This window comes from Microplitis demolitor, chromosome 5 (assembly GCF_026212275.2).
Source record: "Microplitis demolitor isolate Queensland-Clemson2020A chromosome 5, iyMicDemo2.1a, whole genome shotgun sequence".
Lineage (NCBI taxonomy): Eukaryota > Metazoa > Arthropoda > Insecta > Hymenoptera > Braconidae > Microplitis > Microplitis demolitor.
In genome coordinates, this window is record NC_068549.1 from 13,342,962 (window position 1) to 13,368,738 (window position 25,777).

A 25,777-nucleotide genomic window follows, 5' to 3' on the forward strand; every position below is an offset into this window, starting at 1 on the left:
ATTAATAATTAACAGTAATTTCAATTGCCAAACCAATTAATAATGTGTGCATAATAGTTATAAATTTCATTTATAATATAATAAATTTGTTGCTGACAACTGTTGCGTCGCCGCGCATGCGCCGATCAACCACAATAACTACAAGCATATAAACAAAAAAAATGAATAATTATCTCCCAGCTTCATAAAATATACCTGTAACATCAACCTGATCAGTAATTTTTGCTGACTTCAACGCAGTTTTCACCTAATGAATTAATTAAGTACAAGCAGCGTAATAATAAAAATAAAATCTTATATACAAACAAAATAATCATAAAATTAATGAGTGTAGAGACGTGTGAGCAGCGTGTGCTGCCATCTGTTGCTCACCGACCTGATGTGAGACTGCCGCGATATTTAAATATCGTGACAAATTCTATATACGCAGAATTACCATCATCGCTTTTATATTTGTCTTTGCCGATGTTGTGTGAGAATTTCCGGGTGTCAATAAACCAGTGATGCCATTACGAAGGCATTTTCGCTTTAGGTCGACTAGTAAGTCATAATGACTTAGAAAGTTTGCACCTATAATCGGTTAAGTGACATCAGCAATGATGATATTCCATGAGAAATCACGGCGAAGTCCAAGGTTCAATGTAGTTGATTTTAAACCATAGGTTTGAATTATCGAGCCGTTTGCGGTATACAATTGGTAACCTAAAATCGATCAGAACACTATTTTTTTAGGAGCTTGGCATTAAAATGGACATAACTAGAAAACTATGCAGAATTTAAAAAAAATTAATTAATACTACTTTGTAGAAAATGAGTTTTTTTTTTCTTAACAATGTTTTAATATTTTAAAATCATTAGAATACCAAAACAATCATTGGACTATTTAGAGAGAACATAAAATTAAAGTTTGACGCCGATTTTTCGTCGTTACATAGCGTAGAACACAAATGAGAACTGTTTTCCTGCGTGGGATCCGCTGGACCTCATGTGTCCTCAACTTAATTGTTTCGATGTGTGTCCTCAACGGGTTAAACTAATAAATTCGGTTAAACAAGAAAGATAAAATCCTACAACCCTGAATCATATTGATTTCAGATAAATCTCGTTCTCGATCAAGATCAAAAAGACATCGGTCTCGTAAAAATCATCGTCACCGCTCTCATCGTCATCGTGATTATTCATTAATACGAGATCGAAAAAGTTCTGAGTCTCTTTCTTCTCAAAATCTGGAACCTAACAATCATATTGTTAATATCGAGTCAACTTTATCTTCTCAACTTAATTCTCAAAAAGATAAAATTTCGGCAGATACTCCATCTACTAATAATTCATCAGTTTCTGTTTCACCAAATGTCCAACCATTTGATTATCCTGTGCCTGCTCCACCAGTGATTGTTCAATCAACTGTTTTGCCTTCAAATACAACGCCTGCTACAGATCCTGAAAAGTCTGCTGAACCAGTTCTTGGACAAGAAATTTTAGAGGCAATAGGCAAGCGTTTGAATCTAGACAATCAACATGCTCCTGCCATTCACAATGGCATTCTTATTCGCTGGGAAAACATTTTCAAAAAAGGATTACCAGAAGAAGAAATAAAAAGTCTTTATAAAAAACATCTGACAACAGAAAATTGCATTTCCTTTGAACCTCCAAAACTTAATGCAGAAATTAAAGCTTCGTTATTGGATCCAATTATTCATCGAGGCAATAAAATTGTCGATAAACAACAAAAAATTTCGGTTTGTTTATCTAATGTCAGTTCAATGTTATCTAACCTACTTAAGGGTATATCATTGGATTTACTCACTTTAATTTCTAATCTAAGTGATATGGGCCGAATCTTAGTAGACTTGCAACGTAATGAAACTTTAACGAGACGTTCAATTATTGCTTCAAACCTTAATGTCTCTATGAAGGAGACATCAAACGCTACAACTGCTGATGAGTCAAACATCAAACGCTACAACGCTCGTCCAAAGATCTCAAACCCATTGTCGTCTTCTGTAAATTATGCGCAAAAATCTTCAAAAAACTTGAAGGACCCCCGCCGTCAATCCTACAGTCATCAAACAGTGGCAGGGGGGGGGGCGCAAATCCAACAGTCAACTTTCAAAGAGCTCCAGTTACCTTCAACCATTGAAAAAACAGGGGGGAGGGGGCAGTCTCCTCCCCAAAAACGCCGTTAACTCAGACGGTAAGTGTTTTAGTTGGACGTCTAAAATACTTTTTACCTATTTGGAAAAAATTATTTTCAGACAAAACTATTTCGAGTTGGATAACTGGTTATGTTATCCTTTTCACTGATCTACCCAGACAGAACATATCACCAAAGAAACCATGTTGGTCTGAAAATAAAAAAATACAATTATCTAATCATATTAGAGAATTGTTAGACAAAGGTGCAATATAACGTCGTAATAATTGCGATGGTCAATTTATTTTAAGCATCTTTCTTATTCCCAAGCCAGATGGCTTTAGTCGATTTATTTTAAATTTTAAGAAATTGAATGAGTTTATTCAAACTGAACATTTTAAATTAGAAGACATAAGGACTGCTCGGGATTTAATTCGTTACCGCTATTTTATGGCTACATTAGATCTTAAGGATGCTTATTATCTTATTCCTATTGCTGATTCTTGTAAAAAATTTCCGAGATTTATTTTTGACTGTGTATTGTATGAATTCAATTATTTACCATTTGGTTTAAGCACTGCGCCTTATGTCTTCACTAAATTAATGAAATCTGTAATATCTCTTTTGAGACAACGAGGTTTTTCTTCCGTTATTTATATTGATGACTTCTTCTTGATAGGTTATTCTGAACAAAAATGTTTACTTAATGGTAAGCAAACTATTTCTTTATTAAAAAATCTCGGTTTCATTATTAATCAACAAAAAAGCAATTAAATTCCTTCTCAAAAACAAAAATTTTTAGGCTTCATTTTAAATTTTTATGATATGAGCATTGAACTACCTGTTCCTAAGATCTCTAATACACTTAACCTTTTTAAAAAATTCAAGATTAATTCCTGTCATAAAATTAGAGACTTCGCTTCTTTTATCGGAACATTGGGATCCTTATGCCCTGCTGCTAAGTATGATTGGGTTTACATGAAAAGACTTGAACAAGAAAAATTTCTTGCTTTAGAAAATAACAAGGGTAACTATGAGGCACAAATGATACTATCTTCTTCGATCAATGAAGATCTTAACTGGTGGAGATCAAATATTGAAAAAATTTAGAATCCCATCATTGTGGTAATAAAAACGCTCATGGATTCTATAATAATCAGGAATATAATAATCCAATAAATTTTTTAGAACTACAAGCTGCATTTTTCGGTTTAAAATGTTTTGCTTATGATTTAAGTAACTGTGATATACTCTTGCGTATAGACAACACTACTGCAATTGCTTATATCAATCAGATGTGTGGTATTCAATTTGAAAACCTTAGCAGACTTTCAAAATCAATTTGGCAATGGTGTGAGCAGAAGAATATTTTAATTTTTGCTTCTTACATTAGCTCAAAAGATAATATAATAGCTGATTTTGAATCTAGGCGACTCGAACCTGAAACTGAGTACAGTTTATCGAGTCAAGCCTTTACCAAATTATGTAAATCCTTTGGTTACCCTGAAATCGATCTTTTTGCTAGTCGTATTAATACTAAATGTCATAAATACGTTTCGTAGAAAAGAGACCCAAGATCGATTGCAGTTGATGATTTTACTTTGGATTGGAATAAATATTTCTTTTACGCTTTCCCTCCTTTTAATTTAATTCCAAACGTTTAAAAAAAAATTAAGAATGATAATGCCAGAAGTCTTTTAATAATTCCGAATTGGCCATCACCAGCTTGGTTTCCTAGGTGAATGTCTATGTTTGAGGAATCGCCTATTACTTTTAAAGCCAAGTGTAAATCTTTTTTCCTCCTCTCATAGGGAATCTCATCCTCGTCACTCCCAGCTTTCCCTGGTGGGGGGAATCTTATCAAACAAATGCTGTCCTTGAAAGATATCTTTTCTGATACCAGTGAAATAAGCATTGCATCATTATCTGACTCTAGTATTCGCCAATATGACTCAGCCCTGAAGAAGTGGTGGAATTTTTGTCATTTAACGGATACACCAGTTTTTACAGCAACAATCCCAGATATTTTAAGATTCCTCACAAGTGAAGTGGATAAAGGAGCTTCTTATGGAACTATCAATTTTTTAATATTAGCTGTTGCTGTGATTTGGGGTCCTGAATTAGGTGAAAATCTTGATATCAAACGATTTTGTAAAGGTGTTGCCAAAATTCGGCCACCCTGTCCTAGATATAATAGTGCGTGGAACCCAAGAATTGTCCTGAATTTCGTTTTAAAATGGTTTCCAAATGAAGATATATCTTTGCAACATCTTTCTGTAACGGGGTAAAATTTAATTTATCATCAACGAAAATCGTGGTTTCCCACGGCTGGTCAGTTACCCGAGCCGAAACCCCAAATAAGTACCCGTTAGAGTTTTTCGACTTGTCGCCGGGTGCGCTAATTAAAGAAGCTCGGACTTCTGTCCCAAAATTAATTAAGTGGGGAGGCCATTTTCCGGAAGTTTCCGAAAATGGCCGAGCTGAAAAATATAACAACAGGACAGCCGCAAAATCGAGAGAGAGAGTCGGTCGAGCCGACAAGCCTAACGGACGTCCATCTGCCGTGAGCCTTCTCCAGAAGACCGGAAACCAAGGAAAGACCAAGGGAAGCTAGAGAGACGCCAACAGTATCATCCGGTGAATAAGTGTTAAGTTTAATGTTAATATCGAAGGGCTGTGCATATATTAATTCTCGGCAGGTAAGCCAGAATTATTAAATTAACTTACATTGAGAGTAAAATTATTAGAAGTATTAACAACTTTGTGTCTTGAATAGAGCAAATCCTCGGCGAGGAAGCCAGAATTTATTGTAAAGAAATAAAATAATAATTAACCAGGTGTTTGGTAAAATAATTCTCGTCAGCGAGGCCAGAATTTTGAATTATTCTTATTATTTAAAATATTTATTATTATTTAATAATTAAAAACGACGGGATAAATTAATTAATTACAATTAACTAATAACAGCCCAAAATTAATAATTTTATAATTAATTTATAATTACTAATAATTAAGATTGGAAAAATTTCTCGGCGTGAAGCCAGAAATTAAATTGGTTATAAGCCAAAATTTATTATAGTTTAATTAATAATAATTAATAAGAAAATATATACATAAGAATTAGTGAGACTAAGAGAATTCAATAATCAAGTGCTGTGAAAAGTAGTGAGAAAATATTGAGAATTTAAATAAACAAAAGTTGAAGAGAATAAATTGATGTCAGTAGAATCAGTAAAATTTTGTAATGAAAAATCTAAAGTTTAACGCAAAGAAAAGACGCGAAATAGAGAGAGGTAGCGTCAGTTACTCGGGTTAGAAAATTTACGGGAAATTATTAAAAATTAATTAAATGATTATATACAAAAGAAAAATAAAAAGTAATTAAATTAAGTAACCTAAAATGTTAGTAAGAAAAGAAATAAAATAAATTCTGTGTGTGTGAGAATTAAGTCCAGTGGACAGAAACGAGATTTGATTAAATAAAACGTGTGTGTGTGTGTGTGTATGAAATGAAATAATTCCAGGGGAATTTTTAATTAAATATTTTGGGAAGTAATTAGGTCCAGGGGATCTGGCAAGTTGCCTAGTTGTTTAATATAAAGTCCAGGGGACAAGATTTAATTAAGATCCAGGGGATCAGGCCGGTGGCCAAACTTAGTAAAATAAGTCCAGGGGACTAAATTTAATTAGATCCAGGGGATCAGGCCAGGGGCCAATTTTTATATAAAGTCCAGGGGACTAAAGTTAATTAGATCCAGGGGATCAGGCCAGGGGCCAATTTTATAATTTAATTTATAAAGTCCAGGGGACTAAGTATTGTAATAAAGTAAATATAAGTGAAATAAAACCCGGTGGGTAAAATTGTTTTGAGATAAAAAAAATTTGTAAATTATATTAACAAAATATTGTGCAATAATTTTAATTCCTCATCCTATCTTACTCTCATAATATTCAGCGACCCTGAAATTAATTTAATATAACATCTCCGGTTCTGGAAGGCCGAGTCTTATCTTCCAGTGGCGCCCTTATTAACAACTATTAATAAAGGGGCCAAACTTGGCAAGGTTGAAAATTACCCTGTTACATTTCTTATAAAGTTGTAATTCTTTTGGCTCTGACCACAGGTCTCTGGATTTAAACTTTGGCTGCAATTAATATAAATAATATAATAAAATTTGATGATCGTATTGAGATCAAAATTACGAATTATCTAAAAACTTCAGGACCAAAAATGTTCTAACCAAATTTAAGTATCCCTTTCTTTACTGAAGATTCTTCTGTTTGTGTTGCTTCATCTCTTCAAACTTATCTAGAACGTACTCGAAATATTCGTGGAAATGATTCAAGTCTTTTTCATGAAAAAAACCTTATAAAGTTATGTCTACACAATCTCTCAGCAGATGGATTAAAGAAGTTTTACAATTAAGTGGTGTAAATACTTTAAAATTTACTGCTTACAGTACTCGACATGCTTTGACTTCATCAGCCAAAAGAAACGGAGTTAGTATCGATTTAATCAGAAAAACTGCTGGCTGGACATCATCTTCACAGTTTTTTGCTAAATTTTTAGATCGTCAAATTATTGAAGACCGTTCTATTTTTGCAAAAATTATTTTAAAAACTAAAAATAACTAGTTTAAAAAGTTACTTTATAACTTTCCATTTTATTTCGTTAAAAAAAAAAAGAAAAAAATAATAATAATAATAATTAATAAATAATTTGATTTTCTTTGAAAAAAAAAAGTTAAAAAAAAATTTTTTCTTAAAATTCAAAAAATCATAACTTCGAAACAGCTGCACATTGAAGGCTCAAATTTTCAGAGCACATTATTTTTAATACACAGAACAACTCCACAAAGTTTGAACCAAATCTGCGAGGGTCACCCGTAAAAATAACTTTATTTGATGTAATGACCCATTTATATATGTAATAGAACCGAGTTTGAGGACACGATTGCATCTACAATTCTTATCCGATCTTAATGAAACTTTCTACACTTATTTAATGTATAATTACCACGGTTGAGTTCGAAGATGGGCCAAATCAGTCGATTAGTTTAGAAGTTATGGCTGCTTGAAATTTAAAAGATGTTTCGAAAAAATCAATTTTTAATTACTTTTGAAATCCATATAACGTTAAAACTAAAACTCATAGATAATTTCTGTAAAAAGTATTTTAAAGCTTGACTAATAAGTTTAATTTGTAACCTTAAACTTTACATTTAGACCATTTCTTCCAATAATTTTATAGCCTTGAAAATTTTAATAGAATCAAAAAATGTTGAAAATATGGTTTTCACTCCACATAACTTATGCTTGTCCCATTAAAATCCAGTTTCGTTAATTGTATTTTATTGTACACAAAATAACCTAAAAATTTCACTGCTATTTTATATTTTAAAAGTATTTCTTTTATTATTTATGATGTATGAAATGTACCTCCAATCCTGATGATTATCACTGGTCTTGTCATTACGATAGTACCCACAGTTCTTATCGGATCTTAATGAAATTTTTCACACTTATTCTATAGGGGATTGCCTTGATCAAGTTCAAAGATGGGCTAATTCGATCAAATAGTTTTGAAATTATGGCTGTTTGAAATTTTCATCATTTTTCGTAAAAATCAGTTTTTAATAACTACTAAAGCTTATATAACTTAAAAACTAAAACTCATAGATAATTTCTGTAAAAAGTATTTTAAAGCTTGACTAATAAGCTTTAATTTGTGACCTTAAACTTTATGTTTTGACTATTTCTTCCAATAATTTGATAGCCTTGAAAATTTTGATGGAATCAAAAAATATTGAAAATATGGTTTTCATACCACATAACTTATGCATTTCCCATTATAAAACAATTTTGTCACGTGTATTCTATTGTGAACAAAATAACCTGTAAATTTTACAGCAATTTCATATTTTAAAAGTATTTCTCTTATTATTTATGATGTTCCAATCGTACCTGTACTTCCTATAATTATAACTGGTCTTGCCATTGTAACAGCGATTACAATTATGATCTAATACTAATTAAATTTTCAATACTTTATTTGTGTGAAGGTTAGTTTGGTACATTGCCTATATAATGTTATGTCAAATCAACTATCTGAAGTTATCTATCGAAAATAATCGTTGTTCTTTTTTACCCTCACTCTTAGATAATGAGTTCAATTTATGTCATGACTATACACTAACATATATTACAAGATACGTATGTATAAAACTAACTTTTTATATCGATTAATTGAAAAATCTACCTTCCATTTCGGCTACCGAATGGCCTTTTTATTTGTTGAAAGGGAAATTTCTATGTTATTCGACCGTTTCTAGTTTGTCTCGGCGAAATGGTAATTTTTATTTGAAAAATAGTAAATATTATCAGATTTTTTTTCTTCATGTATATGCTATCCCCACTATTTTTAAATATTGTAAAAAATACATTACACATAATAACTTTTTCTAATATCTTTGTATACTCTCGTGAACTGAATTAGTAAAAATGTTACTGATTTTTCCGGTAGTTACAGAATTTATTGAAAGATCGGTAGCTTTGAATCAATTTACTTACTAATCAGTGAATTTAGCTTCACGGCAGTAAAGAGTGTCATCTATACTTAGGAGCTTGTTCGTTAGACAGAGGTTTTTTGCAAGTTACAATCACGATTATTACGGTAAGTTTAAAATATTTTAACAAACTTTCACGCTTGCAGATCGTGATGGGCGTAAGTACGATATTCGTATAAAATGTATTGAATAAAAGGGTACTTACATTGATCAAGGACCGATCCTATGACCTGGGCTCACGAGACCAAATGCTCAGTTTATTCTATTTTATATTTAATTCGTGGCCACACAATATTGTTGAAGACAATATTGATAAAACCCAAAACGATTCCCAATTTATTATGTGACTAATCTAATTTCACAATCAAACGTCGAGCGGTAAACGTAAGATTGTGTACCCCCTACTGTGAACTATCGGTCTGAGCGGCTAGACAGGTAGAAAAATAAGGGATAAAGGAAGGTGGGTTGCTGAAAAGTCTCGAGAAGCTAGTATCTCATTGTTAAAGTAAAATTGTCTGTTAGATAATGTTTTCAAATGTTTTATGTTAACGAGTATTTATTTATTAAATGACTCAATATTCTCAATATTCAAAAGGGTTACAAATGGCAATATTTAGAATAGTAAATATAAAATTAAATGTTTCATGCATATGGGTTACAAATATTTCGGAGTATATAAAAATGAAAATACCAAACAATGGTTACAATGTTCAAAAACTTACCCTAAACAGGTTTTGGTGAGGTATCAGGACTGTCAACAGTTACACAGGACACTTATTCACGACGCGTTCTCGCGGTCAATTAATGTGATTTTAATTTATCGAATTATTTATTTATTTAGTCTACTTTGTTGTATAAGTTTCAATGTTTATGCGTTTTTAGATTTCTGTAGGTTAAATTAAAATGAAGGTCTTCGCGCTTCTCGCGGGAAAATAATTTCAATGTATTCAGATTCTTCGCGTCTTCGCGGTAATATAAAATATAAATTTATAAAATCTTCGCGTATTTTCGCGGTAAAAATATTTCTAAATATTATTCAAATTCTTCGCTTTTTCGCGGCAAAATATTATTCAAAATCTTCGCATTTATCGCGGTAAAATATTCTTTGATTCTTCACGTTTCTCGTGGTATATTTCAACATAAAAATAATAAAATGAATGAAATTAAATGGATTAAAATAAGATGAAGATAATCAATGCTGTACTGGTGCTAAACGGTTGATATTAGTTCACGACTTACAACGATCAAGGACCAATCGTACGATCTGGGCTCACGTGATCGGATGCTATACGCTAATATCGCGTTGATTATGCTTCTGAAGCTAGTAGAAAATAATATACCGATTATACGAGTGCTTACGACGATCAAGGACCGATCCAATGATCTGGGCTCACGTGATCGAATGCTCAATCGGGATATCAATCCTCTAGTCACGAACACCGTCAAGTGTCCGGAGTTCGGTAAGGTTCAGAGTTTGATTCCCAAAAGAACTGATGAGCTAAAGTCCATGGTCTTTTTATATGATCCTCACATATGAAAAGTGGTGGTAACCAGTTTCCCATACGAGAGGACTCAGACTCGCCCGAAAGTTCTAGGCCCATGCACACGTGTGATCTCTGGGAAACAGATTTTGACTATTAAGTAGGCCGATGACCTGGCGCTACTCTGTCGCCGAGCATCCTCGTGTAGGAAACCATGAATTTGGAGGTTTCCATTAGCTTTCTCTAATTTCCAAGAATCACATGCAGGTGCGCATGAGTTGGGTGGTCTGTAGGTTTAAGATGAAAAATCAAAGAAGACTACCGCTTCTATGCTTAGATTAGTTAAATGGGAACGGATACATAAATTTTAAAAGTATGTTAAGTAAAAATGATGAAATTTCCAGAAAGAGAAATATATAATACGCGTGATCTATTAGTACAATACGACTTAATTGTAAAGCGTTGACAACGCTCAGGTAGGTATATTTGTCCGGTATGACTTCTGGCGTCAGTAAGTCGGCGTCATACATAAAAAGGTTTACGTACAGGAGGTTTTAGTGTGTACTTATTTTGAAGGAGAGGAAAAAAAAAAAAAAAAAAATTAAAAATCTTTGAATGTAGCAGCCGTGACAAAACAAAAGCTAATTTAAGCATAATTTATATACTATAGTGAAACTTATTTATTTGTCTCAATTGAATATGAGTAAAATAATTCTGAAATGTTTTTGTGTATGCAGTTGATTTACATGTTAGGTAATGCATAACCTGAAATTGTCTCATTAATTATTTAATGTTTATAAATAAATATCATTATTGTTTTTAGATAAATATTTATAATCATTTTTAATGAAAATTACTATAATTTAACAGACAATTACTTGATGATATAGAAATGGAAGACTTATTAAATAAATTTGACTTTCACCGCCCATTTCATGGACTAAAGGATTTAAATCAACAAATCGATGTATCAAAAGAATGCAGTGAATATGTAGACCCTGAAGAAATACCACTTGATTACGGAATAGAGAACGTATTTGATCGAAAAACTTGTATATGTTGATTTTATTTTCATCAACGGCTTAATATATGATCATGATATGAATTTTTGTACTTTTTAATGTGCATTAATCAATAAATATTGATTTTTCTCCGCATCAAAAGCTGAATCAGTAGTTATGACTAATTAGGTCTGTTACGATCACTATTTTATTCAGTAACAACTTTATTGATTAAAATAGTGAATCGATTTTCACTGATTGAATCAGTAACATTTTACTGATTCTAATAGTAAATCGATTTTTACTAATTGAATCAGTAACATTTTACTGATTTGCAATGATATACTTGGGACTATTTACATCAGTGAATATTCACTAATTCGGATTAAGAGAATAGTAACAAATATCACGCTGAAAAAAAAATTCTAACTATTACCATCTCGCGATAGGGAATGATTACTACCTGTATATGATAATCATTTTCTTGCTTTTTGTTCACTATTCATTTCTCGTATAGTAATAATTACTATTGCCGATAGTAATAGTTACTATCTAGATCGTAATATTTCTTATGTCTGAAAAATTTTTAACTTTGCTTTCTAAAATATAGTGATGATCATCACGAATAAGAATGGTTACTATCTAGATACGAATACTTACTATCTCCGATAGGAAAAATTAACATAAAAGAATGAGAATCATTAAAATGTAAGGATGGGAATAGTAACTTCATTAAGATGGTAATTATTACCACTTTTTTTCAGCGTGTATCTGCGTATAGTTTATTTTTACTTATCGAAAGTCAACACAAAAACCCTGATTATTTCTAAACTAGAAACTTAGAATTTTTTGCTTCTTTGGGCTATTCATAAAAGGATTAAGTAAACATTCATATTGGAAAAAGAAATTTTGATTTGTCACTTTTTTATTAACAATCTAAGGCACTGAAAAATGACAAATGTAAATAAAGCAATCAGCATAATTTTTTTTCCCAATTATCCTTGTTACTTTGTTGACTTACCGCCAAAAAAAATTGAAAATTTTCAAGATTCGGGAAGTTATTATTTTCACCCCGATTTTCAAAAATCGCGTTTTTATCAGATGTCGACGTTTTGAGATCCTAGAAAACTATATATATACAGACTGATTTTCAGAATGTCCACGCGCGTGGTGTGTGTGTGGGTAAACTTTTTATAACCCGGGTAAAAAAGTTTATGTCTGACCATATATGATCATATATGAGCATTCATATAAGGTCATATATGGAAATTGGCCATCCCTCATTAAACCCCGGATTAAAAATAAAGCTTGGTTTAAACTTGATCGTCTTAAATCGTAACTAAGTAAGACCAGTTAAGTCAAAACCAAGACGAATTTGCGTGAGTTCGCCTTAGTTTCGACTTAACTGGTCTCATTTAGTCACGATTTAAGACGACCAAGTCAAAACCAAGTTTTATTTTTGACCATGGACAAAACGATTTGTGACGATTGAAAATTAAATCATCATTAATCGTCTTTAATCGTCATAATTGTCATGGATTTTCAGATTTAATCGTCCCAAATCATCAAAAGACGATTTATCATTTTACGATTAAAAACGATTAGGGGGGGGGGTATGGGCTAAAAATCGATTTTTTTTCTTTCATTTTCTCATAGCTTTACATTTTAATAATATTGTCTCCAAATTTGAAGTCGATCAGAGCAAAACTCTCGAAGTTATTAACTAATTAGTCTTCTTAGAAATTAGAGGCCGAAGAAATCGAAGCTGCTGCAGGGACTCTATGGAGCTGGAATCGATGATTCAGTGTATATCGGTTAAAAACTTTTTTTGTATCTTCATATGTGTTCATATATGATCTTATATGGACTGAATATCGAGTAAAAATACTTGATATTGTATCATATATGGGCATATATGACCATATATGATCTTATATGATTTATGTATAAGTTGAAAGAAATTTCTTTGCCTCTATATATGCTCATATATGAACATCAATGACTCATATATAAACATATATGAATCATATATGATCTTGTATAGTCATATCTAATCATATATAGCCAGATATGAACGTTTATTTCTAATTAATTGATTTGATTAATTCTTGCGGCAATCAAAAGAATTCATCGGCCGTCAACTTTTCTGAAAGTTTCAGATCGTTTGATCAAGTAGGCTCGGATAAATTTAAGAATTACGAAAAAAATTTTTTTTTCAGTTTTTTTAAAATTTTTTAGAAACAATTCAAACGATCGATTTTAAAATCTACACTGAAAAAAAATAGTCGGTAACGGTTACCGATTCTTTTTCAGTAGAGGTTACCGATTTTTTCCGATAACAGCAACCGATTTCCAATCAGTAATCTCTACTGATTTCAATCTGTAACCGTTACTGAAAAATTGCTAATCTCTACTGATATTAAATTTACCGAAAAAACAGTTTTTGGGGCCTACAACTAAAGTATAAATGACATGTCATCAAGTTTTAATTTCATTCAAAGGTAATTAAAATTTTTATTATAATCAACAAAATATTAAATTAAGTGACAAATGGCTACAAAATATAAATTATTTTTTTGACTAACGTACAAGGTACCAAATTCGACATGGAACCTATATTCTTAACTAAATCCATTTCATCATTGACGGTGACACGAAATGCGTGATAATGATCATCGAAATACATTGTTTTCAGTGAATACATCAGGAAAAGTATTTGATCATTAACACTGACCATGTCCACAATTTTAACAAATAATGGATCATCATTATCATCAATTTTAGTAATGACAACCATACTTTGTGAATATTTCTGGCTATGAAAAGTGATATGACTTTTTACTTTAATAAATAAAAGTGACTTCTTTTAAGCCAAACAGCTAACAATTACTAATTTAAATTTGTAACTGTTCATTTTTTTTTGTTTTCCCAAAATTATAATCAGCTGTCGCAACTGACAAAATCAATGTTTACAAAAATGTACGGGGCAATGTAAGTTATATATAATTAGCTCCAAATATTTGATGTAACAGAGTTTTTGAACTTCCCGCTTAGAAAATCAATGATTTTCAAAAATTTCGGGAAGTTATTGTTTTAACCCCGATTTTCGAGAATCGAGTTTTCATCAGATGTTGACGTTTTGAGGTCCTAGGAAGCTATTCTGACTATTTTCAGAATGATGTCCGAATGTCTGCATGTATTTATGTGTGTGTGTGTATGTATGTGTTTGAATGGTCTATAACTTTTGAACTAATGAATCGATTTGGATGTTTAAGGCAGCAATCAAAAGAGCTTGTTGGCCATCGACTTTCCTAAAAATTTCAGAACATTTGATCAAGTAGACTCGAAAATATTGGCGAATAACGAAAAAAAAAATAATTTTTGTTTTTAGTTTTTTATTGATTTCTCAGAAATAAATTGAACAATTAACGCCATAATTAGCTCTAGAACTCAATAAACCCCGTCGAATGCCGCCTTAATCATCTCAATCGGTTGATTTGTTCGAGAGATATCGTTGGAGAAAGAAATGGTAAAAAACGGTTTTTTCTAAATATCTTGAAGACGGCTGAATCAATTGCTTTCAAATTCCAATCAGCTCTCGAATTCGATAAAGCGCGCCTATTACCGTCTCAAATGTCAAAATCGGTTAATTAGTTCAAAAGATATCAGCTTTGGAAAGTTGAAAAAATAACGTTCTATGTTATTTTTTCCAGATAAATCAAAATGTACTGTACTAAAATGTGTCTAAAATCTTACAAACTTTTCCTCTTTATGGTCTCTTTTGATTATCATATAATGCCATCAAACTTGTTCTTTGGTTTAAACCATATTATCGACGGCAAATTCGAAAAAACACAGTTTTTAACGCTTTTCTCGGATATTTTATATATTATTGCTCTGACCTAAGCCAAAACTCATTTAAATCTTGATTTCAATTACTGACATTCATTTCTACCTCAATACATTTAGTATATTGAACATAATCGGGAATCAAAATTTAAAAACTGCTTGTTCATTGATGATATTCGATTCTTGAACTCTTAAACTTTACCATAAAGCGTAACTTGTTAGAGTTTGAAAAGCTCATAAAATAACAATCGCATGCAATAAGATTTTCGAGCTCGAAGAGCTCGAAAATATAGTCACATTAATATTTTCGAGCTCCTTAAGCTCGAAAACAGCGGGAACTTTTAAGGGTGTCCCGCAGGGCCAACCTACGCCCAGTTTTTTTCTTCATTCTGTAAAATTACATGCTTGTTGAGTAATTACCAATTAATTTTTATTTTTTCTAGGTCAAGAAACTATTTGTTCGGTTACGATAAATTGGTAGAGATTTCCGATTTTTCGGTAACGGTTACCGATTAAAATGAGTAGAGATTACTGATTGGAAATCGGTAACTGCTGACGAAAAAAATCGGTAACCTCTACCGATTTTAATCGGTAACTCCTACCGAAAAAAATCGGTAACCGTTACCGATTATTTTTAGGTAGATTTCTTTAGAAATCGGCCTATTGCAATGGGTCTCATGATCGAATTATCAGAGAATTTTGCCACCATATATCTTATTTTACCTAGTAGAGTCAAAAAATACCATCCGCTCAAAAGTTTATGTATGTTTGTATATATATATATGTAGCGTTGCTACTTTTTTTTTTACTGTCTTAATTACGATCGATAAATAAAACATTTATTTATCATTATTAATTGGTTTAAATAATTTATTTTAATATAATTAAATTTTACCCTTAACCACTAAATTGTTGACCCCGACGTGATCTCTTTTTAAGGGAAGCGTCGGACACGTGCGTTACACAGCTTGTAAAAATCTCGCGAGTTCTCGTGTCGTTTTGCCGCGAATATTTTTCGCGTTGCCGATTAACTGGCGAGACCGTGATTTTTATTCGCAGTTATTTTTCTGTGAATTCATTTGTGATTTAATTCGTGCAGTGAATTTATCAAGCATTGTGCAGTTTTTTTTATCTTTTATCACCCCTGGTACATTGCTGGGCATCGTATGGACGTTATGCCGCATCAGTGTTGAATCAAGTGATCTTTAGTGTGAATCGAATAGTAATAAAAGTTTTGGCGAGCTGATAAAAAATTGTAATTAATTTTTCGTGCAGTGTCGCGTATAATTTTCTTTCCGCTACCGAAAATACCATCGAGGATTAAGCCGATACACCGTCTGCACATTCCTGAGCCGTGTGTCATCGATAATCTTTCGGTAGCACAGTACCGAATTAGAGACATTGTTGATAGGTGAGGTCAGACTCTGAAACTGAGAGTGATAAGAAAATAAACTAATTTTAAGTGCAGGTGATATTATTATTATTTGAAATATTATTTTTATCGCTGCTTTGCGTAAGCAACTTGCACTGTTGGCTACCGAGTATAGCGAAATGCTTACTCAAGAGCAACTTCAAAACACACGATCCAGATCACACCGACACCATCGTCCTCGGAAGGTTAAAAAATTTGACTATTGCTGGCATCACTTCAAGCATGGTAAAAATGCCCGATCATGCGCTCCCGGCTGCAGATAGCAGGTAAACGCAAAAGAGAATCAGTAGAGGCGGCCAATGATTCTCAATTGATTTCTTGCCGCCTGTTTATACGAGACCAAACTACAGGAACGGAATATCTTGTCGATTCCGGCTCCGATTTGTCCGTCTTTCCACGTGGCTGTCTGAAATCAATCACTACACCAATAGGTTACCAATTGTATGCCGGAAAAAGCTCGATAATTCAAACCTATGGTTTGAACAAAGCAGTTGATGGTAGTTCTGCGTGTATGGAAGTATTAAGAGAATTTGCTGATATTACACGACCTAATGCTACTCAGCGTCAAACGAAAAACATTCAACGGTGCATCACATTCGAACGTCATCTGGACCGCCAGTTTCGTGCAAAGCAAGATGCCTGGCTGCAGATAAATTGAAAATTGCACAAACCGAGTTCCAAAAAATGATTGAGGAAGGTATTTGCAGACCATCCAACAGCGCCTGAACTTCACCACTTCATTTAGCGCAGAAGAAGTCCGGAGAATGGAGGCTGTGTGGTGATGACCGCCCACTCAACGAGCGAACATTAATCGATGTATACTCGCTGCGTTATCTTGACGACTTTACAGCATTTTTACATGGTAAAAATATATTCTCAGTCGTCGATTTTGCAAAAGCATTTTTGCAAATACCCGTTGCACCGAAAGACGTGCCAAAAACGGCGATCATCACACCGTTCAGATTATTCGAGTTCCGATTTATGACGTTTGGGCTTAAAAAAGCGGCTCAAAAATTTCAAAGATTCATCGACGAGGTCACTCGTGACCTTGATTTCGTCTTTCCATATGTTGACGATATTTTAATCGCATCTAACGACGAGAAGCAACACATAGAGCATCTAAAAACTTTATTCGAGCGTCTCCGTGATTACGGACTGGTAATTAACGTACCGAAATGCCAGTTTGGTCTACCGGAAGTAAAATTTCTCGGCCATGTCATTGCCAAAGATGGAATTAAGCCGTTACCGGAAAAAGTCGAGGCTATTGTCAATTTCAAGCTTCCTACCACCGTAAAAGCTCTTCGTCGATTTCTCGGCACAGTGAATTTCTACAGAAAGTTCATTAAAAACGCTGCAGAAATTCTAGCGCCGCTTAATAAAATTTTGGAAGGACCCAAAGTCAAAGGCTCTCATCCAGTCAACTGGACATCTGAACTTCACGAGTCTTTCAAGTCAGCTAAACGAGCTCTCGCGGATGCTACTCTGTTGGTTCACTCTGAAATCGATGCTGACTGGGCAATATTCACCGACGCATCCGAAATAGGAATTGGCGCCGTTTTACAACAAAAAGTGGATAACAACTGGTGACCACTGGCATTTTTCAGTCAAAAAGTGTCCCCGTCGATTCAAAAATTGTCAACATACGACCGCGAGTTGAACGCCATCTACGAGGCTGTTTAATACTTTTTGCACATATTCAAAGGCCGGCATATTACGATCTACACTGATCACAAGCCGCTTCAGCACGCTTACAAACAGCGCACCGAAAGAGCATCGCCTTGGCAATTTCGTTGACTCGATTTCATCGGTCAATTCACCACCGATATTCGACATGTATCGGGTAATAACAATATTGTCGCTGAGACATCGTCACGTGTCGAAGCAGTATCTACTGCTATCACGTCGCAGGAACTTGCCGACGCTCAACAAACCGACGACGGACTTCAGCAGTTGTTACGTCAGACAACTGCTTTGATTTTAAAAACAATTCAACTCGATAATGGACCAGCACTGTATTGTGACACTGAATCAGGTACAGTGCGTCCATACGTTCCAGGACCGCTGAGGAAAAAAGTGTTCGATTCGCTACACACGCTCGCTCACCCTAGAATTAAAGGATCGCTAAAAATTGTCTCCAAACGATACGTCTGGCCGTCAATTAATAAAGATTGCCATGAATGGGCGAAATCTTGCATCGATTGCCAGAAAAATAAAATCCAGAGAGTCGTGTCATCGCCAATCGCCAGTTTTCAACCTCCAACTGAACGATTCGAGCACATACATATCGAACTAGTGTCTTTAAAATCGTCAAGAGGCTTTAATCAATGCCTAACGATCATCGACTGATTCACGAGGTTTCCTGAGGCTGTCCCGTTATCAAATGGAACTGCAGAGACGGTAGCACATGCACTATCGCAGCATTGGATTTCTCACCACGGAGTACCTAAACGCATTACCTCGGACCAAGGTCCGCAATTCGAATCGTCGTTATTTAAGTCGTTACTAAAAATGTATGGAATAAGATACCTACATACTACAGCGTATCATCTGCAAGCCAACAGTCTCGTCGAACGTTTACATCGTTAGCTAAAGGCAGCACTTTTGTGTCATCGAGAGTCATAATATGACGCATTACCAGCCGTTTTGCTCGGCTTACGCGCTGCTTTGAAAGACGACATCCGGACGACCCCGACTGAAATAGTATACGGTGAGCCTATACGATTACCCGATGAGTTACTATCTCCCACTAATAAAACTACGCCTCATAACATCGTCAATACTCTAAAACGTCATTTTAACTCTTTGACACCGGCCGAAATGTCGCGTCATGGCAACCATTCTGTTTTCTGTTTCAGGAACCTTAGTACTTGCAGTCATGTACTGCTACGGAATGACCAAGTTGGACCATCTTTTACAGCGTCATACGAAAATCTATATCGTGTAATAACTCGACATGACAAATACTTCATCGTCGATTTTCGTGGAAGACAAATCGCTATTTCAGTGGACAGATTGAAGCCGGGTTACGAGGTGAATCTAATCGACACGACGATGACGATAGCAAACTCCCCGCCAAATAACACAGCAACCGAGACCCAAAAACGCCGAGTCCGGTTTAATATTTAAAAATTTACAAGATTTAATTTTTTTTTTTACTCAAAAGTTTTTTTTTTACAAAGTAAGAATTCACCACTGTATTATACTCATTCATTTACTTATTTATTTATTCATATCATTTGTAAATATTCCATTACGTTAATTATCGTGTATTAAATTTAAAACAAAAAAAAAACAAAGGGAGTTCTGTGGCGTTGCTACAGTGATTACAATCGATAAATTTCGGCAATCTACGCCAAAGATCGATTTTTCCATGTTCCGTCTCTACCTCATTCGTAGAGACATTACACAATTGCAAGATACACGACTGAGCTGCGAACACGAATTCAAGCATTTTCATTTTGTATACTTTTCTTTTACTGTGTTAATTACGTTGGATAAATAAAACATTTATTTATCATTTTTAGTTGGTTTAAATAATTTATTTTAATATAATTGAATTTTTCCCTGAAACACTAAATATATATATATATATATATATATATATACATATACATATACATATATATATATATATATATATATATATATATACATATACATATACATATATATATATATACATATACATATATATATATATATATATACATATAGATATATATATATATATATATATATATATATATATATATATATATATATAACGCGCCTTGTCATCACGGTAGCGCCCGTAATTCTTCACGGATCCTAATGAAATTTTATACACTTATTTATTGGACGATTACCTTGATCAAGTTCGAAGATGAGCCCAATCGGTCGATTAGTTTGGAAGTTGTGGGTGTTTAAAATTTTTTCTGATTTTCATAAAAATGAATTTTCTGGCTTTATCCTAAAATAACTTATGAACCGAAAATGATAACTCAATTCTGTAAAAAGTATCTTAAAATTTGAATAATTAGCTTCAATTTTCACTATAACACTTGATTTTCTGAAACATCTTTTCTAACAATTTGATGCTATCGAAAATTTCACAAAAAATAAAAAAAGCTTATTCTTGCAGCTTAGTCTTCTAAGAACTTCTAAATGATTAGGCATAACCCTTTTCCTTAAAATTCATGTTTAAGCTTTTAAAATGAGTATTAATTACACTATTGCAGCTTTATTGTATTTACATAAGAAATCTACCTTTCCATTCCAGGTAAGGCCGGGTGGCTCTGTTTTTTTTTTGTTTTTGACGGAAGACATCTGATAAATATTTTTAACTTCCCGCTGAGAAAATTGCAAATTTTCAAAATTTCGGGAAGTTATTAGTTTCAGTCTGATTTTTAAAAATCAAATTTCTAAGAGACCTTGACATTTTGAGGTTCAGAAAGCTATCCTAATTTCACGATGATGTCCGAGTTTATGTATGTATGTACGTACGTACGTATGTAAATATCTATAATTTTTGAACGGATAAACCGATTTTGATCGTTACAGAGTCATTTGACGCGGCTAGCGAATATCTAGAAGCTGAAAAAAATTGAGCTTGATCGGTAGGGTTCGTTTAGAGATATTCCAAAAATAAACTTTTTTAAAAAATGTTTTTTTTGGATAACTTTTTATGTTCTTGATGGCTTGATTTCAAAATCAACAGGGCTCTGAAGCTTCATAAGCCGCGTCGAATGCTACCGCAACCATCGAAATCGGTTAATTCTTTCAAAAAAAAACCGCTGTCGAAAGAATTGAAAAAAAAAAATTTTTTTAGCATTTTGGAAATTTCTCAAAAACGACTTGATAAATCAATTTCAAAATATGATCTGTTGTATAACTCAATAAAATATGTCGATTGCCACCTTAAACGTCTCAATCGGTTTATTAGTTCGAGAGATATCGTTTGAGAAAAAATGGTACAAAACGTTTTTTTTTTTCGAAAACTTTTTTTCGAAAACGAAAGGCATTCAAAAGTATTTTTGAGCTCGAAAAGCTCGAAAATGTATCTTCAACGATTTTTCGAGCTCAAAGAGCTCGGAATGGGCGAGAAGTTTTGGGGCTGGCCCACAAGGTCAACTGACAGACCGATTTTTTTTTAAATATTCCGCTTTTTCTTCATAGATATCACTTTTTATTGTCAATTTCTTACTGCTATAACAGTACTGCTGACATTAGTTAGTGAAGAAAAAAGAAAGCTAATGTATAAATAATAGCAATAGTAAGAAATATTGCAGCTAAATTTTTCGAGAATTACAAGTTTTTAAGTTATTATCAATTACAATTAAGCGAAAACGAGTTTGATAGTAATTTAGGAATGGGTTCTTGTAGTTACCAAACTAACGCTAATAAAAAAAGGAGCCGAATAACATTACTATAATGACACTTTCAAGCTCTTCGAGCTTGATAATACTCTTGCGTATGATCGTTTCTTATGAGCTTTTCAGGTTATAATAAGTTACGATTTATGTTAAAGTTTGAAAATTTATGAATCGGAAATTATCAATAAACACGCGTTTTTTAAATGTTTGATCGCAATTATATTCAATAAAATAAATTTATTCCGTCAGAAATCAATATCAGTGATCACGTGATCAAAATAGAGATTGAAATAAGTTTTGACTCAAAAAATGTTAAAAATGGCGGTATTTTGACTTCGCCTTGGCCAACAATTAGCGGTGATCTGAGACATTTCTTACTTTACTTCCCTAGGTGTGTGATATACTATTTATTCACTGAAATAGTATATAGTGTGACAAGAGATGAAACAAGACGATTTCAGACTAGAGTGAGGTTGGCTGACATCACCCGCAGTCTGAAATCGTGCTTTATCCTAAGTCACACTTTATATTTTTCATGATTACCTTCATCGGAACTTCAAGATTCAGTGTCAGCAGCCAGTAAGTAAAAAGTTAATTTTAAGCCGATGATGCGGAGAATTGTTAGAAAATGAGAAATATGTGATTTACAGTCACTTATCAAATAGTAAGTAATACGAAAATATTATTTTCACTCATTTTTTAGTAAGTTTATTTGGTTAATCAAAGCTGTCACATAAAAAATGAAATACGTAAACTGAAGTGACAAGGAAACAAATAAGAGTAATAAGGCTGCAAATGAACATTAAATATAACTGATACCGGGCAGAAACAATAGTGTTTCTCCCAAGAGAAAAAACACGCATGTTCCTGCGCGCTGTACGAAGGTATTTTTGAATTATGAAATGGCTAGCAATTGTTTGTTGCATCGGCTTGAAATTAGCTTCTTACGACAAGCTGTAGAGACAATGAAACTTCATGTTTCGATGCTGGTATCATGAAAAAAATATTTATTTGAGCCGACTAAGATTCATTTAAGCTAAAGACATCGTATATTTGAATATGCATGTATAGGCCATTGCCGAATAAATATTTAATTGTGAGAAAGATATAATATATTTGAGTCATTTAGTTGCGTGAAATAAGTGATTTATTTGTGGTAAAGAAATGATTCAATTTCTGCAAATAAAAATAATTTAATCCGTGTTTAGTCTATATATTCGTCATTCAAATTGTTTCAAATTGTTTTGAATTCTTTCAAATAATTTTTCTTAATCAGAGTGTATAGTATCGTTGAATTTTTCGTTATTAATCACAAATTTAATATTTTTGCCACAAATATATCAATTACCACAAATAAATTATATATTTTAGTCAAATTAAAAAATTATGCGAATCAACTGTCACATTTATTTGTGCCAAATATATTTATATGTCATTAAGAAATATTCAAAAAAAAGCCATAAATAAATCGATTTATTTGGGAAAAATATTTGTTTTTCTCAGTGTTTAACGAGAATGATTGATTATCTATTGAACGAACTTATACCATTTTGTTTTAAATTAAATAAATATTTCCAATGATTTTAGATTGCTACATATGGTCAGGGAATTATGGAATTATTTGACTAAGATATCTGGAAAAGTCAGGGAATTTCAATCTCAAAAATTTGTGGCCACCATATAGAGACCCAGTGAAAAAATATTATTTCGTCTCATAGATCTGAAGATGACAGCGAAAATAAATGAAATATTAATCAGAAAATAATGACATTGAAAAAGAGTATAATTTCATCCGTAAATATTTATATTACTTATTTTTCAATGAGAAACACCTAATTAAATTTATTTTATCCTTAACTATCTATAAAAAAAATCCTTTAAATTGCCTTCTGAAATGCTCTTGAGATGAAAATTTAATTTAAAAATTCTGAAAAGTAGCGAAGTTCTTGGTCTACGATAAAACCCAGCTATAAATTAAAATTATCAGGATAGAGTAAATTTTTTTTTTTTTTTTTTTTTGAGCATTAAAAAAAACAACCGAGGACCTACGCATACTTAGAAACGATGATTTTTATAAAAACTTAAATATATTTATGTTATAAAAGCATCAATGTTTTTTCCATACTTTTTTAAAAATTTTAATTAAAAAATTTCAACAAAATTATCGTTTAATATCTAATTATGGCATGGAATGCCTTACATGTAAAAATAAATAAAACTCACAGTTTAGCTATACCAGCTTTCCGAATAGCCGAACTTATAGCTTTCACGGCAGTTTGGATAGAATTTATCAACAATGTGAAGTCTCCAGTTGCATTAGGAATTTTTTTTTGTTCCGTTAACACGAAGCTAGTTAATGTTACACAACTAGTGTCGAATGATGATTCACGTAATGCCATTTTGAAGAATAAATATATTTACTAAAAAATATTTCAAAAATATAATATGTTTAGTATTGTTACAACAAGTATTACTTTTGCTACTGTGGCTGAGATATTTTTATATTATAAACGTAGACGGTTCTTAATTTCACAATATTGATAACGTCAACGTCATTAAGATAAGACATTTGGATGTTTTTAAAAACAAATAATTGTGATAATGATTACTTTTTTAGTAAAAGTAAATTTAAGAAAGTTAATATAAGTAAGTAGTTTTAAAACACACCCGAGAAAAAATGTTTATATATAATCATACATAATTATATATAACTATATATAATCATGTATGATTATATATAATCTTGTGTATGGAGCATTCCATGCAAAAAAGTATTCATTATGAATTTAACTGTTTTGAAGTGAAACTTCTTTACGGAGGCTAAAATTGGACGATTTGAGCCGGAAAAAGGGAGGTAGCGACAGAGGAGAACCATTGAGTGAAAACTTAGAATAGGTGAGAAGGGGAATTGCTTGTATAGCAAGCCTTACATGTTTTAAAGAGTGGGGGGAGTTGAAAAGAGTCGAGTAGAGTCAAGTGTAGTGCGCATACACGGACGGAAAATTCCCGGATTTTTTACGATTTAACTATCGTAATTTTCATTATATGGTATCGTAACGGTGGACTATAAAATTTGAATCATAATTTTTACAATAGACTATCCTAAATTTTGTTTTATAATTAATACTACTATAAGATAGAAAAAATTAGATACTATAGAGTAAATTGTACAAGTTGTGTTAATAAAAATTACAATGCAACTATCGTAAGATGAATGAGTCGGTAATGTAGAATTTCTTTCAATATAAAAGTATAATTAGAAATCAACGGAGTAAAATTTATTTTCTTAAAAAAGTAGAACTTACAATAAAAAAAAAAGAAAATTTATCATTTTGTATTTTTTTTTTTTAATAATTGAGAAGGTAAATATAATGTTGGAATAGAAATAAAACACGTTGAAGTAATAATAATAAAACATTTATTTAATATTTTTTGAAATATACTTTTTTGGTATATAAAATTTATTAATTATTATTAATTATCCATTAATTTAACTTATAAGTTATAATATCACATCAGGTTCAAAAAGTGTTATACTTGTTTCTTTTTGAATAAAAATAACTCATTCCTTTATATCCAAAATATGCACATGTAGGAAATTAAAAAAACCATAGGTGCAATTTTTTTGAAAATTTTTTTTTCTTAATTTATCATTTTTAAACAAATCCAAAAATTATTAGACGTCGGCTAACTTCAGAAAGAAACATTAAATGTCCATAATTTGAGGTTATTGCAATGTTTACCTCATCGCCAAGTCGGATAAAATTATTCATTGTCGACAAATGAATAATATTCTGTAACAAAATTACGAGAATTGAATTTATTAAAAAAAAAAAATTCATTCTTTTAGAATTGTCACGTAGCGATTCAAACATGAATCGCTGCGCGCACTTTTCCATCTCACCGTGAATTTAACAACACCTCCTAGCTCAAATCAAGCGCATTTATTTATTATAATTTATT

General features: G+C 32.3%; 1 protein-coding gene across 3 annotated transcripts in view; it reads right to left on the minus strand.

Annotated features, from left to right (window-relative positions):
• The window catches only part of LOC103571595 (fructose-1,6-bisphosphatase 1), a 182,190-nt gene extending 157,867 nt beyond the window's left edge, over nt 1–24,323 (minus strand). The window contains exon 1 of one of the 3 annotated variants that reach the window (XM_053739455.1): nt 24,038–24,319. In XM_053739455.1, the coding sequence (XP_053595430.1) occupies nt 24,038–24,213 (176 nt within the window). In that variant the 5' untranslated portion in view covers nt 24,214–24,319. Of the gene's footprint in view, nt 1–24,037 lie in introns of all 3 variants that reach the window. The other 2 variants (XM_053739456.1, XM_014440036.2) reach the window with 2 other exon arrangements.
• Nucleotides 24,324–25,777: the final 1,454 nt, after the last annotated feature.